The 16,711-nt window shown below is 43.3% G+C and overlaps 1 protein-coding gene across 4 annotated transcripts in view; it reads right to left on the bottom strand.

The window, feature by feature from the left end:
* The window catches only part of TTPAL (alpha tocopherol transfer protein like), a 44,257-nt gene that overhangs the window by 3,187 nt on the left and 24,359 nt on the right, over nt 1-16,711 (bottom strand). For all 4 annotated transcript variants that reach the window (XM_085619319.1, XM_085619320.1, XM_085619318.1 and 1 more), the window contains exon 4: nt 15,475-15,585. In XM_085619319.1, the coding sequence (XP_085475445.1) occupies nt 15,475-15,585 (111 nt within the window). The remainder of the gene's footprint in view (nt 1-15,474; nt 15,586-16,711) is intronic.

The following is a 16,711-nucleotide window of genomic DNA, read 5'->3' as shown; positions in this document are numbered from 1 at the left end:
CAAGCCTGGAAAAAGATATTCATAACTTTTAACGAAACAAGGGAATAACTAATAGAAGTATTGAGCAACTAAAGTACAAACACCACCACATACACCTGATCTTTTAATTACAAGTAACGCAAATGCCTGATTTTTTTTAAATTAAAGGTAAAGATTAAACATTTTTTTGTGTGTTTTAAACTATCCTTACAGTTCCCAGGTTTGTGTACAGATTACTTTGTTTTAAATAGAGTCAGTTTTCACTCCGGCAACAGGCTCTCCCTAGGAGCTATATTTTCCTCTTAATTTTTCCACTTTTGAAATACAGTTTTATTGTGTTGTATTTTGCCATGACAGACTGAATTAGAAAAGTCAACATGAACAAGCACTGTCAGAGCCAATAGGTTTCACTTACGCGAAAGCCATTATCTTTGCCAATATATTGTAGCCATGTTGTACAGTAGCTTACAGTGGAGTGGCTTACATTCAAGTGGTGTGGAGTGGACTGGCGTAGAGTGCAGTGGCACAGAGTAGAGTTGAGTGGAGTAAATTGTAGTGGCAGAGTGGGGTAGACAAGAGTGGCGTAGACAGGTATGGAGTGGAGCAAGGTAGAGTGGTGTGGAGTAGCGTAGAGTGGCATAGGGTAGAGTGAAGGGGCATAGAAGAGAGTGACTTAGAGTACAGTGGCACTGTGTGGGGTGGGATAGTGGCACGGCGTAGTGTGGTACAGTGTAGTGAAGTGACAATAGAGTGATGTAGAGTAGAGTGGACTGGTGACGAGAGCAGTGGTGCAAAGTGCAGTGGTGCAGAGTAGAGTGGTGTAGAGTGCAGAAGCATAGAATAGAGTGGTGCAGAGTAGAGTGCAGTGGCGTAGAGTAGAATGGTGCAGAATAGAGTGGCATAAAGAGCAGTGGCACAGAGTAGAGTGGTGCAGAATGCAGTGGCACAGAGTAGAGTGGTGCAAAGTAGATTAGAGTGGTGTAGAGTGCAGTTGCAGAGAATCACAGAGTAGAGGGACGTAAACTGCAGTGATGTACAGTGCACTTACATATACTGTAGTGGTGTACAATGCAGGTGGCAGAGTAGAGTGGTGCAGAGTAGCATGACGTAGACTGCCGTGGTGTAGAATGCAGGTGGCCTAGAGTATAGTGGTTCAGAGTAGTGTCTTAGACCGCAGTAGCATAGAGTGGTGCAGAGAAGAGTAAAGTGGTCTAGAGTGATACAGAGTACGGTGCAGTGGCCTAGAGTGGTACTGAGTAGGGTGCAGAGGCATACAGTAGAGTGGCAAAAAGTGCAGTGGAATAGAATAGTGCAGAGTATAGTGGCATAGAGTGCAGTAGAGTAGAGTGGTGCATAGGGTGCAGAGTAAAGTGCAGTGGCATAGATAAGGGGTTGGGAGGGATCAAAGCAACATGGAAGGGTGGTACGGGTGGGAGGCAATAGAAGCTACATTGCTGGGATATGAGAGACGAACTGAATACAAGCACTCACATGGAGTGCTTAAATACAGAAAAAAGAAGCTCCAAAAAACGGAGCAGTGGATGGACACAAGGTACTTGGTCCATGCTCCAGGAGAGTACCAAACACAAGAAAAGGACAAGATGCCATCATGCCGTGACAAACAGGAGTGAAGCAAATGAGAGCAACCCTGAAGCTAAAAAATGGTAAGCTATGGGTGGACTGTGAGCCCACTATATATTTGTTTTTTAAAAGCCTCCCAGAGACAGCGCATGCACCTTCTAGGCGAAGCCCAGAAACGACTGCATATGTTTTCTATGTGAATGTTTTCATTTTGACTTTAATGATAGAAGTTTGCATCATTAAAATAAAAATATGTATATAGATACACACACCGCTCAGAGGGTGGAAATTATTGAAAATGCAATTGTTTCCGTTGTTTCACAATCGGTTCCTGTGGCCAGGGCTTACCTTTGAGAAAGTTCACTGGATGAATGAAACGCGTTAGGACTGCCGGCAGCTGCTCATTAAATTGGTTTTAACCCTCATAGAGAGAGGTGGAGGGGGGAGGGGGGGGGGTGTGGGTGTGTGTGTGTGTGTGTGTGTACACACACACACACACACACACACACACACATCGCTCATAAAGGTTGAATATTGCTGAGTGTACATGAGGAACCTGGATCACTTCCATTCAAATGGAAACATCCACTTAGAGGGGGGAATGTCTGTCCTTTAGGAAGCTAGCTGCTTCCATTCACCAGCATGCCTTGTACTGGCAGTTACCTCACAGGGTTACGTCTTTTTCCGGTGCTCAAATTGATTTAACAATCAAAGATGTGCTTGCTGTTCAAAAGGAGAGATAGGGAAGATCGGACAGTTTTCATGACTTTATTGAAAATGGCCACAATGTAGAACTATGATAACTATTATTTTGTTCAGCTTAATAGAACTTTTATTAAGATGTATAAATGTAGAACAGAAAAATTAGCTGGCCTCAGAAGGTCTGCAATCTGTAAACAAACTGTAAAACAACCTGGAAACCTCTGTGATAGGAAATAATGTTAACCCGAATAGATTTTGGTTTTAGAAGAGCATAACCAGCTACCTTACCAGCTCTAGAGTCTGTTTAGGCAATCAAGCTTGTGAATGAATGGATTTCCATAAATCTGCTTTACAAATATCTAACACTAGGAGAATCCTCAACTAGAGGTACCTGCGGAAGCTTCCTTATCGTCAGGAACTATGTAACAGCTACCGAAACGTGCCTTCCATGAGAGATGCTTTAATGAGGTCATATGTAGAAGCTCAAAAATTAAGAGAGCCATCCATTTAGACAAATTCAGATTGAGCCACGATTGAGGAGAAGGCTGCCATCCATGAGAGCATGTTTTCTGTATCTGAGAGAGGGACGATTTTATATCATAGGGTGACCCAGGCACGTTCTGTCCACACCTGAAGTATGAGTCCCTTGTCCTTGCCCTGCCAGCCTAATTTGTAGGCCGTGTTAAATTGACCAGAGGGTCCTGTGTTACTATAACAAATACCCTGGGACATCCTTACCACTCAGCCAGCATAAAACCCCTGTGTAGGCCCTTCTGTTCAATATGTTGGCCTCTTTGTAAAATTGACCATAGTTCTGCCATTTTCTTGTATAACAGGCTAAAGGCAGGTCTGATCCAAATCATATCAAGCTCCTCTCTCTGTGAGGCCTCCTGCTCCAAACTAAGAGCCCCCACCCTACTCGTGTGCTAAGTTCACTATCTCAAAGTTCAACATCCCCCTGTTCTTTCGACATACAGCAGACTGCATCCTGGGTTGGTACATACTTTTAGGGAAGTTGCCACCACAGATATGTCAAGCTAAGGAACACAGGACGTGGAGATTTATATATGTATATACAGAATCCCTTTACAATACACATTTTTCTGCTTGCCCATCCAAAATACGGCAAACGCCTTGCCTGAGATATGAACTTTCACCTAGCTCACGTACCACAGTTACTGGAAAGGGCGCCACCATGTATGGTAAAATATTAGAACCATACCGTAAGTCACGAGGTAGACGTGGCGTGAAATGACGATACCGTAGGCACTTCTAACCGCCTTAAAGAGTATAAGAAGGGAGACCACAGAGACATCATTGGACTACCCCACCTGTCTGTTAGTAGATGGCAGGCGGGTGTGGGTACTTCCCAAAAGCTCGTTTTTTGTTTTTAAGATACAATTTAACTTGCCAATAAATTTGCTGTATATGCTATGTATGCTATTTTTGCTATGCTATTTTGTCCCTAAATTGGTGTTTTCTTATTGAGCATTTCATACTTATATTACATTTACAAAGCTGCTTGGTTTTAGGTAGGTACGTGAGTATTCTCAGTATTTAGATCAAGTGTGTTTTGCAGTCTGAGAACATCTTCCTTGATTGAACTTCCGTTTTTCATAATGCATTTATAAATGTGTCTGAGGTTTAGTCTTTCTCTCTCTCTCTCAGACAGTACAATAGTTTTAATACAGAAATGCCATCTTATCCATGTGACTATCTGGATTCTGTATTTTTATGCCTTTGTCTTGCAGTTTTTGGAAGTTGCACCTTCATTAAACGGCTAAAACTCTCAGTATCAGTTTCCATGGCTCACATGTCTGTTTTCTTCATTTTTAGAGCGAGCGTTCCCAGACACCCTGGCTCAAATTAAGGTGCCCCTTTCGTCCCAAACTCGCTCCCTCGTTCACTCCGTGAAGGCTCCAAGAGCTCAGTGCTCAGCCTCTTGACCCTTAATAAAGCTCCCTCCAACATATCCCTTCTAAAGTGTCTGAAGACCGGTATCATTATGAAAACTCTTTGAGAAGGACTTTTCCTGCAAGCTGTAATGGCTCTTAAATGCAACTAGATGAAAGCAAATTATGAATTTGACTGAAGATGTAGAATGAAGACTTTTTTTGACAGAATACCGGATCATAGTTGTAATGCTTGCACCACAAATAAAACCATTTCCACTTAAAAGCCTAAAATGCCCTTTTATGCGGTCATAGAGGCTTGAGGAAATGGAAGTACTGCACAATCTCAAGAGCCATGCTTTCAAACTCAAGGACATCTGGCCTTGCATATTGGATAGCAGACTCAGTTTGCATGGAGGTATCTTGACTAGCCTTTGGCATAGATGAAGATGATCTGGAAATCATGCGGTCTTGCCTACTTAGAGAGAACAAGATTCATCTCGTCACTAGAGTATTTCAGCTTCACTAAAAAGGATGCAGTAGGGGGGGAATTGAAGGAAAAGCTGAAAGGACCTTCTCCAACCAAATAATGAAAGTGGCATTGCACAAAAAAAAAAATCAATCCCGGTTTCCATAAGCACCAAGCTAAGTTTCCACATTTTGTATCTGTGTTTTTATAAACAAGATGATACGAGGAAACACTCCATCTCTGAAATGTCTCATAGTATTGTGGTTTTCACACACAATCTGCCGAGAACGTCCTGGGGGTGCTAAATACTCAGGCGAAGGACTGATTCCTCATCAAGATCCTTTACACAATTGTTTCAAGTTCTAATGAAAGTGTCCTGGATCTAGTGCCACCATGATTTTGATGCATTTTAATTTAAATTCTGATCGTTGTCAGAGAAGACAGGGAGGCCTCAAGGGCTAGAAGGATTGCTCTCTGTTTTAGGATAATGATGCACTGCAGATGCTCCTTGTCCGACGACATTTCTTGTAATGTCAGATTCTGTGGTGGAGATCCACATCCTAATACAGATGCATCTGTTAAAAAGGTCAGCAAAGGAAGATCCTGATGAAAGCAGGCCCCATTGGCAAGACTGATGCTCTTGCATTACCATGAGAGAGAAAGGCACAATCTGTCTTCCCATGGAAACCACATGTCCTCCATGGACTGTTGTAAAACTGCTATATGAGGCCTTGCATTTGGAACAATGAAAATGATGGACACTGTCAACTGCTGGAGCACGTATTGCCAGAATTGGAAACTTCTGAAAGATGTAAGATAGTTTCTACTCCTCCGAAGAAGCCACTTGTCCTTTTTTTTCTTAAAGATGGAGTCTAGATATGAGAGTCTGTTCTGGAAAATATGTTGACTGAGAAAATGGACCTGAAGACCCAAAAGATGCAGCAGAGCGATTGTTGTGTTGAAGTTTAGTTGGGTCTTTTCCTGAGAGAGATTAACTAACCATTGAGAGATGGGTAAGAAGAATTTGACTTGAAAAGCTGCAACTACTTACAAGCAAAAGGACGATGTCTGAGGTACGACATCCGTTTGCATAAGAGAACAGTGTATTGTTGGTGTGAGCTCCTTCTGAACCTCAGAAATATTTGGTGTTTTCTCACCACTGGAATGAGGAAGTATGCATCTTTCTTGAGCTGCTTAGATGGACAGCCATTAATGAAATGTTTCTCCCTGATCATTTGTTGGCAGGTTTGAGGTCCATGGTTTTGATAAATGCTTTTTCCTCTTTTAGAGGTGGGAATAGGCTTTATGACCCACCTCTGCAGTAGGGAAGCAGATTAATTTCTCAGTAATTGTAGGTGGTGTTTGGGTGGAGGTTTCAGACGAACACCCACTGAAGAGGCAAACAGGCGAGATTAAATCATATTTGACTGGGTCTTTATTTAAGCAGAACAGTGCTGTTGTGGTCTAGCTCTAAAAGATTGGAACCTCAACCTGGATTGATAACAGAAGTCATGGACCTTAAATTGGGATTGTAGGAGTTTCTTTTCTGTTTCACCTTCATTCTCCATACCCTGCATTGCATAGTCAGTTGGGGACTAAGAAGAACTGAATGTAAGAAGGGAAGGTTTGTTATTTTAAAGTGAGCATCAGACTTCAGATATTTTAAATGCAACCATTAGAATCTTCTTAAAGAAAAACCGAAAGAGAACTCCGAAATGGCTAAATATGCCAAATCAATAGAGATACCAATGAGAGGAGATGATACAAGCAAACCTTCCAGTGAAATGGTCATGAAATTCTGTCTATGTTCTTTAGCGTGATAGCCTGAAAGGTTCTGCAGACTTTCCCACTGTGCCTTATACAACCTCCCTGAGAGGGCTACTGCACATTTATCTTGAAAGCAGTTGCTGCTATACCACGCACTTTGTCTCCTGCATCCATACTTTTACTTTCTTTGTCAGGATCGACAGAAATCTCAGGCGTAGAAGTGTGATTTTTTTTCTAACTGCAGACACAATTACTTAGTCATCTTGCTCTGGTAGTTCGTACTTTTCGGCATGCGTCAATGTGGCAACTGCAGATGTGGTAGGATGTGTCACTTCTGCAAATCCGTGAACTAAAGGTAACAAAAGCCATGAGGCGGACCTTGTGTATTTGTAACAGGGGTAAGTAGAACTTCTGCTTAAACATTTAACTTAACTGTTTCTTGAAACATGGTGATGTCATCTATATGCGATGTTCTTGATGGTGAATAAATTGGCAAACTACTGGATTTTGAAATCAAAGTATCATGTCTTTTTAGAGGAGTCCTCTACCTCTTGCGTTTGTGTGAATGCGGATCTAAGGGTTCTTCTGCTGTTGAAACTGCAGAAGATCAAGAGCCTTCATGGGAAGCAGAGTGTTAGGTGGGGTTTGGGGGGTATAAAACTAGTGGAATAGGCAATATACAGATGGTTTTGGAAGCTATAGTTGGACATGGGCCAGGGGATCTGTTGGGGGTAGCCACCAGCAGGGGCTTTAGTAGCACTGGATCTGAAAATGATGAGGAAAACATGACTGAGTTTTGTCAGAATGTATGAAGAATTAGATTATGTTGATCGCAGTAACACGGACTGATGTGAAGTTGAGCCCCTCAGCATTGAGGGTGTTGACGTCCAATGGCATGATTTTAAGAAAGCGTATGCCTACCTTTAACGTTAAGTGCCTATTGTGCTTTAATGCTAACCCTGCGGTTAAGACATTAGTGGCAAGCAAGTTTGAATCATACCCGTCTTCAATGTCGCAAAGTATGGCATTGGCAGAGAATCTTAGGAATGATGGCAGTGACCCAAGTGGCAGTGATGGTGAGGCCACTTCTTCCTTAGATGTCGCTTTGCAAGAGTCTTTTGGAGGGGAGGATACTCTTGTAGTGGAAGAGACACCTTCCCTGGCTATGCTGTGTTACTGTTACTTCCTCCACTTGGATTATTTAAAAACATTTCTGAGGTGAATATCTTCTTCGAGCGCTCTTGGATGTTTCTTTATAACCAGAATTACCAACCTTTGATGGTATGTAAAGGTGGTAAGCAGACCACACAGAAAGTACGTGGATCAGAGCCTGTCTTATTCCCCTTAAGGAGTGTTAATATAGAAATAATGACGGCATGTTAAGAATCCGGGAACAATGAGGTGAAAAGCATCACTAAAAAGGTGAGAAATCCATGGAAGTGTACAGAGATTCTACTCACACGATCCAAAACAACTGAGCATTCGAGGCAACCACCAGTGCAGAGAATGATGGGATAGGGACACCACTGGCTCCCTAAGGAATCAATATATGTTAAGCCTCCCTTTACATGCTGCCATCCACCAACATTTCTTTCATATTTTACTCCATATGGACCAAGGTGTGATGCAGAAATGCTTTCTAAGAAAAAAGGGGATACTTTGAAAAAATGGCCGGTGTAGGCTATGTTTACATTAAAAAGAAATTAGACTTTGACCTCCTCTAAACAGATAGGTTATTATTTACAATTAGTGCTTCAGGATCCATGTAAAGAGCTGGGAATATTCTGTCTATGACTGTCAATGAAGAGCCTGCGATAAAGAATAACCATGTCAAAAATGCCCCAAATGCATAGATACATTTTCAAAAACTATTTTTAATGAGGGCTAACAGGTTTTTGTGTAATATCAGAAAATGTACACCTTAGATCACTCAACATTCAGGATGCAGCTAGGTCAGGCTGCCAATACAGACGTAGAGGGAAGACTGAAACGCGTCTCATCGTATGCGGATAATACTGTATTGTATCTCAACAATGGAAAGAAGAACACTTTTCAATTTACTGCTCTTAGAAAACTGTTGTACATCTGGCCTAAAGATATTTGATAAACATCTGAAATACTCTTGGGAGTATTCAGGTACATGTGGTGATTACCCCACTGCAATAGGCCCCAAATGTCTTGAAGGGCCTTACCTGAACATTATTTGAAGAGCAGAGACTTAGAACAGTTGAAGATGGAATGGCACTACCAGTGTCAATTTTACCTCTTAATCCCTTGCAGATTGCTTCTCCTCAATATCCTTGAGCTTTCTGAATACTTCTACAATTTAAAAAAAATCCCAAGTGCTTTTAAATGGACTTGTTGTCCACTAACAAAAGATGTCAAAAGCATTGTAACCCTTTCCCATGAGGAAGCGGTCCTACTCTAAGCTACACTAAAGGTAGCTTTGATAAACAGAATTTCACCCGTAGTAATGGAAGACAACTGTATTTAATGCTTTTATAAGAACTTCTTCCCACAAACCTATTTATACAACCAATGTGAATGATGCACTTCATGCATACTCTCAATATACACTGGTATGGGTGAATACATGGCAAACAATGCAATGCGAAAAAGCGGATACACATAGCCCTAGTTGGATGGTACGAGCGACTCAAAGGCATTTACACTCCAAGACCAATGCACAATTAAATACCTATAGGCAAACACAGTTCTCCCTGGCATGTCTACTCACTCAGCATTTTAAGAGTGAGGGTGTGTCCTGCAACATAACTGAGATCTGTATGATGCAAAAAGGTTTGCAATATATGAGAAGGGACAGCAAAAATGCAGCAACCACCAACCATCGTGTTCAACGTCTACCAGTTAGTGAACATCATCTCCACAATCTCCCATCCACAAATAATGGCAAAAGAAGTGTGGCACTCAAGCTAAAGATTGTCTCCAATAAGATCATTAAAGCGTACATCTTCCTAAAAGCACAAGCAAATCCACTGTGTTTGGAAATGAGTGGACAAAAGATCTGGAAGTGAGGTAACAGAGGACATTAAGGCAGAGAATCTGCAGGCAAACTGGGGCATTATTCCCATATCCAGTCTTAAAATGCTACTATATTCCTCCTTCTGATCGCAGATTCTCACCAAGTGAATATTCCCTCGGTTATCAGAATGAATCTAGAAACTTTGAAGCTGTACTCCTGTGTACCGGTAGGTGACGTACTGCGGCTTCACGCCAATATCGTTCTAATCCAGACGAGATCAGAGGAGCTGCATTTAAGCACCACCCATGAACAAGGAGGTCAGTTCCTTTCTTTCCGCTCCGCCACATGCGGATTCTGAGCTTCTCCTTGGACTTAAAGACTACGTTTTCCTCAACAAATTTACTAGTGGGCAAGGGAAAATGCCACTCCCAAGATAAAGGAGTTCAAGCCATGTACGTACTGTAGCCATAACGGTCTCCAACGTAGTGCGTCTTTGGTGCCTGGTGTTGGAGCACGACTCCAGGACCCGAGGTGACTATCCCTCACATGAATCCGAAGACCATATGGGATCGCAAGGCTAAATATTTTGTCTCCACACATAAGACTTCACACCACAACTGGTCAAAAGGAAGGTCTTGTTCATGCAAGTAGTCCCCAAGGCAGATAATTGTCGCAGTTGAAGTCTTCGAGACAAGGCAAAGAAAAAGCATAAGTCAAAACAGAAATCTGCCTCTTCCCACCATTCTCAGACTCCAAAAAGGGTGTGAGGGTAGTAACTTGCCTCCCGATCTCCATCAAAGTCAATTCTGAATTTAGTTCCGATGCACTCCAAAATCCCAAGTCCAGTAGCAACGTTGCAGTAAGTAGAGGCCTTCAGAGAGGCTGTGCTGCGTATTTTTCGCATTTACAGGTTTTTTCTGGCACGGGATTGGGCCGCAAGGATCCTAAGAGGCCTCCAGTCGAACATCCATTGGTGGCTATCAGCACCATCTGTGCCCCTGAAACCACATAGAGTGCAGCAGGGACTATCTGACTCTGAGCAGAATCCACCACAACCTCGATTAAGCCTGGCTCTGACCAGCAAGCAACCAACAGGCAATCCTTCCGATTCTGAAACTTTGCCCTTAACATGCGGCACAGCACAATCTTTTTGGCAGGGACTCATATAATGACAATTATGATGAATAGGCTAATTATATCCCTTGTACGATGAGGAAAACTGGTATGAAGAACTCCAAGGTGCAAGTGGTCTTAAAACTTCTCCAGATATTGGACTTGTGTCTCACCTTTTCCCGCTACTGAGGAAAGCACCGCCTTCGCAAAAAGCAGCAGAAGTCTTATACCTACAGCTCCCTACAATGGAGGTGAAGGCTAATGTTTTGACTAAGATACTTCAGCTTGGTCAGTTCTCTACAGATCCTCTAATGCCCTCAAGGATACTCTTTTGGCACTTGGCCGAAACCATGTTCTGATCCAACTGTTAAAAGGCAGGTTGCCATCATCCTGCACAAGGTGGCCCAGTCTTTCTTACACAACATCCAACTGCAGCGAGTGGAGCCCAACCCCTTCCCCACCACCCCACCTGATTGGAAGTCAAAATGAACAGAGAAATTCGGAAAGCAGATTTTCTCAGCTACAAGTCTTACTATGGGGTCAGTCAACGCTAGGTGTCTCCTAATCTGCTACTCGTTAGAGACACGGTGGCACACGTTTTACCAGCTGTTCCTGGCGACCTTCGAGCGTCTCTCAATCAAGCTACTACACAAAGTAGCAATGTAGAAAAATTCATAATAGGTTCTGGCTTGGACATGATCGAATGCTTAGGTTGAGCAATTGGTACCAGCGTGGCACTTTGGCGCTACATCTGGATGAGATCTATGGGCTTCTAAGGGGATATGCAAGCATCCTTGATGGACATGCCAATTGACAGCTCCCTCCTTTTTGGTGGCAAAGCCAATTCAGCCTTAGAGGGGATTAAGAAAATCAGGACCACAGCACGTACCTCGGGTCTTCGGCTACCACCAGATGATTCCACCAAAAATTACACCCTCTCCATGGCTATGGACAGGTTTTTAGTTTTGCCAACGCCACATCCTCCACCAGCCCAGCAGGTCTTTCATCCATTTCGTGGCAGAGGCCATAAATCTCAAAGACAAGGCCCATGATAGCAGGGAAAATGTGTAGCTCAGTCCGCAGCCTTCCTCTATCGGCAGCCGCAAAACTGGCACACAGCCACCCTGTGGAGGCAGGATGTGATATTCTCTCCAAGGGTGGATAGATCATCCCTTTAGACAAGTGGGTCCTTGTACATTGGAGCTACAACCTCTGATTTATTTATAACCCGCCGCACCTTCCACCAACATCAGTGCAACTGACTGAGTCCAACCTGTCATGCTTGCAGCATGAAATGCAGACTCTTTTGCCCAAAGGACCGTAGACAGAGTCCAGTCTTTGAAGCAGGAACTGGGTGTCACTCTTGCTACTTTTCTGCTGTAGAAGCATGAAGGACTTTACCTACCCTTTCAACGCCTTTCTTAAAGAGGATAAATTCAAGATGCTCACGCTAGATCCTTTCTGCCGCACAACCAGGTGACAGGATGGTGGTGTTGGACCTGCAGGATGTTTATTTCCATATTCCCATTATCCAGGTCCACAAGTGCAACCTGCCTTTCATCATGGGATAGGAGCATTATCAGTTTTCAGTGCATCCTTTTGGCCTCACCAGTGCCCCTTGGGTGTTAACGAATGTTATGGCGGTGGTTGCAATACACCATCAGAGGTTAAGAATATCAGTCTCCCCCTACCTAGATGACTAGCAGCCGAAGGCAAGGCTCGCCCCCAACAACTATCAACCACCTTCAGATGACGGTGAATTTCCTAACATCACTGGAATTCGCCATCAACATGGCGAAGTCACACCTGACTGGTTTGCAGATGCTACAATTTCTGTATATGGTGCGGTTTCATGCATTTCAGCTGGCCAGGAGAATCTAGAATATTAGAGCTACGATACCAATATTTCAGCCTTCTGTCCTGGAGCTCAGTATGGATGAGTGAGGCTACTGGGATTGTTGGCCTCCTGCTGACCAAACATAGCAGGTATGGACTCTGCAGGGGAACTTCAAGTCCCAGTGAAACATCACCAAGGAATATGGCAGATTGTATCTAGTTTTTCAGAGGAGACAACAAAGGATTGCAGTAGTGGCCCTGGGCCGTGATTTGATTAGTGGCAGACCCATCCCCCTTCCGGATGCATCCATTCTGGGTTGGATTGGCCATCTGGGAGAGGTGCAGGTCAGAGGTCTTTGGTATCCGGTGGTACTCAACTCCACATCAATTTGTTGGAGTTGAGGGGGATCCCCTTAGCATTGAAAGCCTTCTTGACCACCATCAAAGGAAGGCTAGTGTACTCGGAAAACACCTACCATGGGGTGGGGTGGGATCATTGGTCTTTTGCCAGGAGGCTCTAGGCCTCTGGAAATGGTTGGACCGCCAGGTAATTTCTCTGGTGGTGAACCACCTGGCTGGATCTTTAAATGCAAGGGAAGATGTGCTCAGCTGCCAATGCTAAGTGGATCTCCAATGTGAGTTGAGCCCACAGGCGGGGGCAGCAATGGGGAGAACCCTGGCTCCAGCTTTTCTTTATTGCAAAGAACGAGCTATGTCAGTGGTTCCTAGCTTTCTCTCTCTCTCGGAGGCACATTCAGTTTTGAGTTTAGCTCGAAGCTCCTGAATATATGCTCCTGTTGCTGCCTCTCCTGCCCAGAGTTCTGAAGAACATAATTAATGACTGGGTCCAAGTCATCCCAGGGGTGCATGAGTAGGCCAGGGTTGTGTGGCACCCAGAACTCCTGGGCAAGACCATCTGTCCTCCAATCAGACTGCCACTTTGGGAGGGGCTTCTTTCGCAGCAGCAAGTAAAGGAACTGAACCTAGGCCTGCACAATATGCATAGAGATTGAGCGGCAACAGTTAACCTCATTCACAACAGCCCCCTCCGTCCCCCTGAGATCATTCAGGTCATCTAGGTTGTGAGGCATCCCTCTACAAAAATTGGTGTATGCCAGTTGTTGAGACAAATTTGTGGCTTGGTGCGGCACCAAGCTTTCTGAAAATTTTTTCTTTTGTCCCAGGCCCAGCAAGGACTTGCTTTGGGCACTGTTAAAGGCTATTTGTCTGCTCTTTTGGCTTTTTGTTTTTTTTACAAGGTTTCTACATTTATTCCAGCCAGAACCCTTAGTGATGCCATAATGGAACTTGAACTTGGTTCTTACTTTTTTGATGTGCACCCCTTATGTGCTGATGCACAGTTGCCCATTAAGAAGTCTGACGTTGGCATTATATGGGCCAGGCGTTTGAGCGAGCTGCAGGCTTTTTCTGTCAACCCACTTTATACAATATTCATCCCGATTATGCTGGACCAGAGCTTCCAGTCTGCTGAAAGTGGTCACACTGTTTAATGCCGGGCAGGCTAACAACCTTCTGGCATTCTTTGCACAACCTCATGCCTCTAACAAGGAACAGAGATTTCATCCTTTGGACCCCAAGAGGGCTCTAAGCTTTTACATGGATTGCACCATAGAACTTTGTGTGGATGATCAGTTCTTTTTGGGTTTCTTCGGGGCAAAAAAGAGCAAGGCAGTGCAAAAGCCAGTTATCTCCCAATAGAATGTTCTCTGCACTTGTGATAAGCAACCTCCACAAGAGCCAAAGCACCTCCCACCTTGCTGGCATGTAGAGCGCCTGTCCTAGTTATTTGTCAGGTGGCTATTTGGGCGTCAGTACATACATTCACAAAGCCTTACTGCCTTGACAGTCATGTCTGTCGAGAGTAGCATTTTGTCGTCTCTTTCCTGTAGGACTTTGTGGTCTGACCCAGCTCAAAGACCTCACCACCTGGAGAGGTACTGCTATTGTATCTATTCACAAGGCAAGGAATATGAGGTTAGAAGTATCCATCAGAAGAACAAGTTACTTACCTCAAGCAACCCTCTTTCTGGTAATACTCTATTTAACCGCAGAGTCCCCGTTCTGTGGAATGGTCTGCTTTTCAATCTAAAAAGGTCCCAATTTAGAGATCTCCACACTACTAATGCCAATCTGCCGATGAGCACTACATCGGAGCATGTGGACATCAACTGATGCCAGCACATGGGTGGCCCTTATATGCGGTTTTACTTGTCACTTTTGGAGCGAAACCTCAGCGTGGAGCCACACAACGCCACCTACCGGCACACAAGAGTACTGTTCTAAAGTTTCTGGATGCAGTCTGAGCTTTGGACGAACAATCAAAAGATAAAGAATCTGAAGTTAGATAGAGTATCCGCCAGAGAGATTGATACCTAAGGTATGTAACTTTATGTTCATGCACCACACCTATCAAACCCACATGAAACTAAGCACTAACTGATCAAAAGTGGAAAACTGCTACTCCAGCTCCTCGCTGTTTAGTGGCTTCTGCCACGTGGCATGAGAATTACCAAAAATGTAAGAACTTTGGAAAAAAATCATATAAATTGTGTCAAAATTGATCCACAGACCAATGGATGCAATCTATGATGAGTATGAAAGGGGTGGTTCCAATAACACTTTAGAGAAGATCTAGTGCAACTCATGCTGATCATAAAAAAAAAAAAATTGGCATAAGCTAGCTAAATACCAGGCCCCCTACAAACTGCCTCAAGCCGACCGACATCGTGGCCAACTCACATGCATGCCTCACAAACCTAAAACCATCCAAAATTATGCAACAAAGCAGACCAATGTGAAGTCCATTGAAGAGCTCAGACACAATGGAAGCCGAGATCTAAATGTACCATAGACAATAGTGCACCAAATGGAGATACCCTCACGTTAATGACAATATGAATACGAGACATGCTATCTAACATCAGGCACAAAGCCTGATGTAAGCACTGCAACTAGGACTTGAAGTATGGGGTGATACCAATCTGAAATATACACAATAGCTGTACAAACACTACAAGCAATACAGTGTGAAGATAGTTTAACAGTTGTAGAGCTGAATGGAGTACTGTAACGTCATCGCTTTTAAGCAGCAATAAATGGTTTAAAGAACTATATTTACATAAATGACTTACCCGATTTGCAATCTTCTCTTTTAGAAATGGCTTGAGGATTGCAAAAATTCCTTTAAATATTATAGGTTCATTTACGATATTCACGGCTTTGATTCTAATGGGAAATCCATCCTGTCGCAAAAGAACAAACAACCATTCTCAACATTTATGTTGTTAAAGGCTTGTAAAAACTACACAACATCAGTAATTTTCTGGGGCTATTTATTCATCAAGTTTGTGAATGTTTGGTTCAGGAGCTAGGCCCACCCTTTCATTTCCACTCCCTGAAAATTAAACCACTTTATTTCTCATTTTGTACAGAGCGAGATAATACAAAGAAAGAAGCCCGTGTGGGCTTTCCGATTTTCAATTTCTCAGAGCCAGGTGGTGCAGAGTAGTTTGTAAGTCATTTAAATAAATCTTCTGTACACCTTTCTGAAATGCACACACTGTTTTGCACCGTTGCCAAAGCCAGAGACTCCTGCCTGTAACACACTGTGGATAGAATGGGAAAATAAATATTATTTTGGTACCTGGAGGAAAGTTATTTACATAGCCAGTGTCGGCATCCTCAAATATAGAAGCCAGGACCACAAAAGATTGCCCTGAGACTAGCCACGCACAAAGAAGCACCCAAACACTAGCATGTGTTTAGCATCAGGGCATCCTCACTACATTCATTAAAGAGCAGACTACCCCAATGTCCACAAGCATTTGTTATTCCAATATTGTTTCCGGTTATAAGGCAGAACTATTGAGTTGCCTAATCCCTCAGAAATGCTGAATTACATTTCAGCACTGGCTTAGAGGCAGCTGCTAGGGATGGTCTAAGTCTTTGTTTCGACTTAAAGCATAATATGAGTGACTCGACTAGTAACCCATAATGCATCGGGGCAAAGACTGTCTCCGTTTTTAAATTACTCAGTTATTTGTGTCCTATGAAATTGTATGTGCTATCTACCTCTCGCAGCACCTGGGGAAGCTAGAGGATCACAAGAAAAGGACCTGCACAAAGATGTCAGGCGGTCAACTTTCTTGAATTGCAGCATATATCTAATCTATATTCCATAGACTGTATGGAGGTATCCTCGCCTTCCAAAAAGTGGTGGCGAGCATGCAGAGGCAGAAAACAGGTTTATTTAACTATGTCATCAAAAGACTAATACAGTGCTCATCACAGAGAGCTTCTTCGACTTAGAACGTCGTTTTATCTCGAACAGGACCACACTGGATTTGCAAATATCTACTTTTCTTGCTA

The sequence above is a fragment of the Triturus cristatus genome, chromosome 7 (assembly GCF_964204655.1).
Source record: "Triturus cristatus chromosome 7, aTriCri1.1, whole genome shotgun sequence".
Classification (NCBI taxonomy): Eukaryota; Metazoa; Chordata; class Amphibia; order Caudata; family Salamandridae; genus Triturus; species Triturus cristatus.
This window is presented reverse-complemented; position numbering and strand designations above follow the sequence as displayed.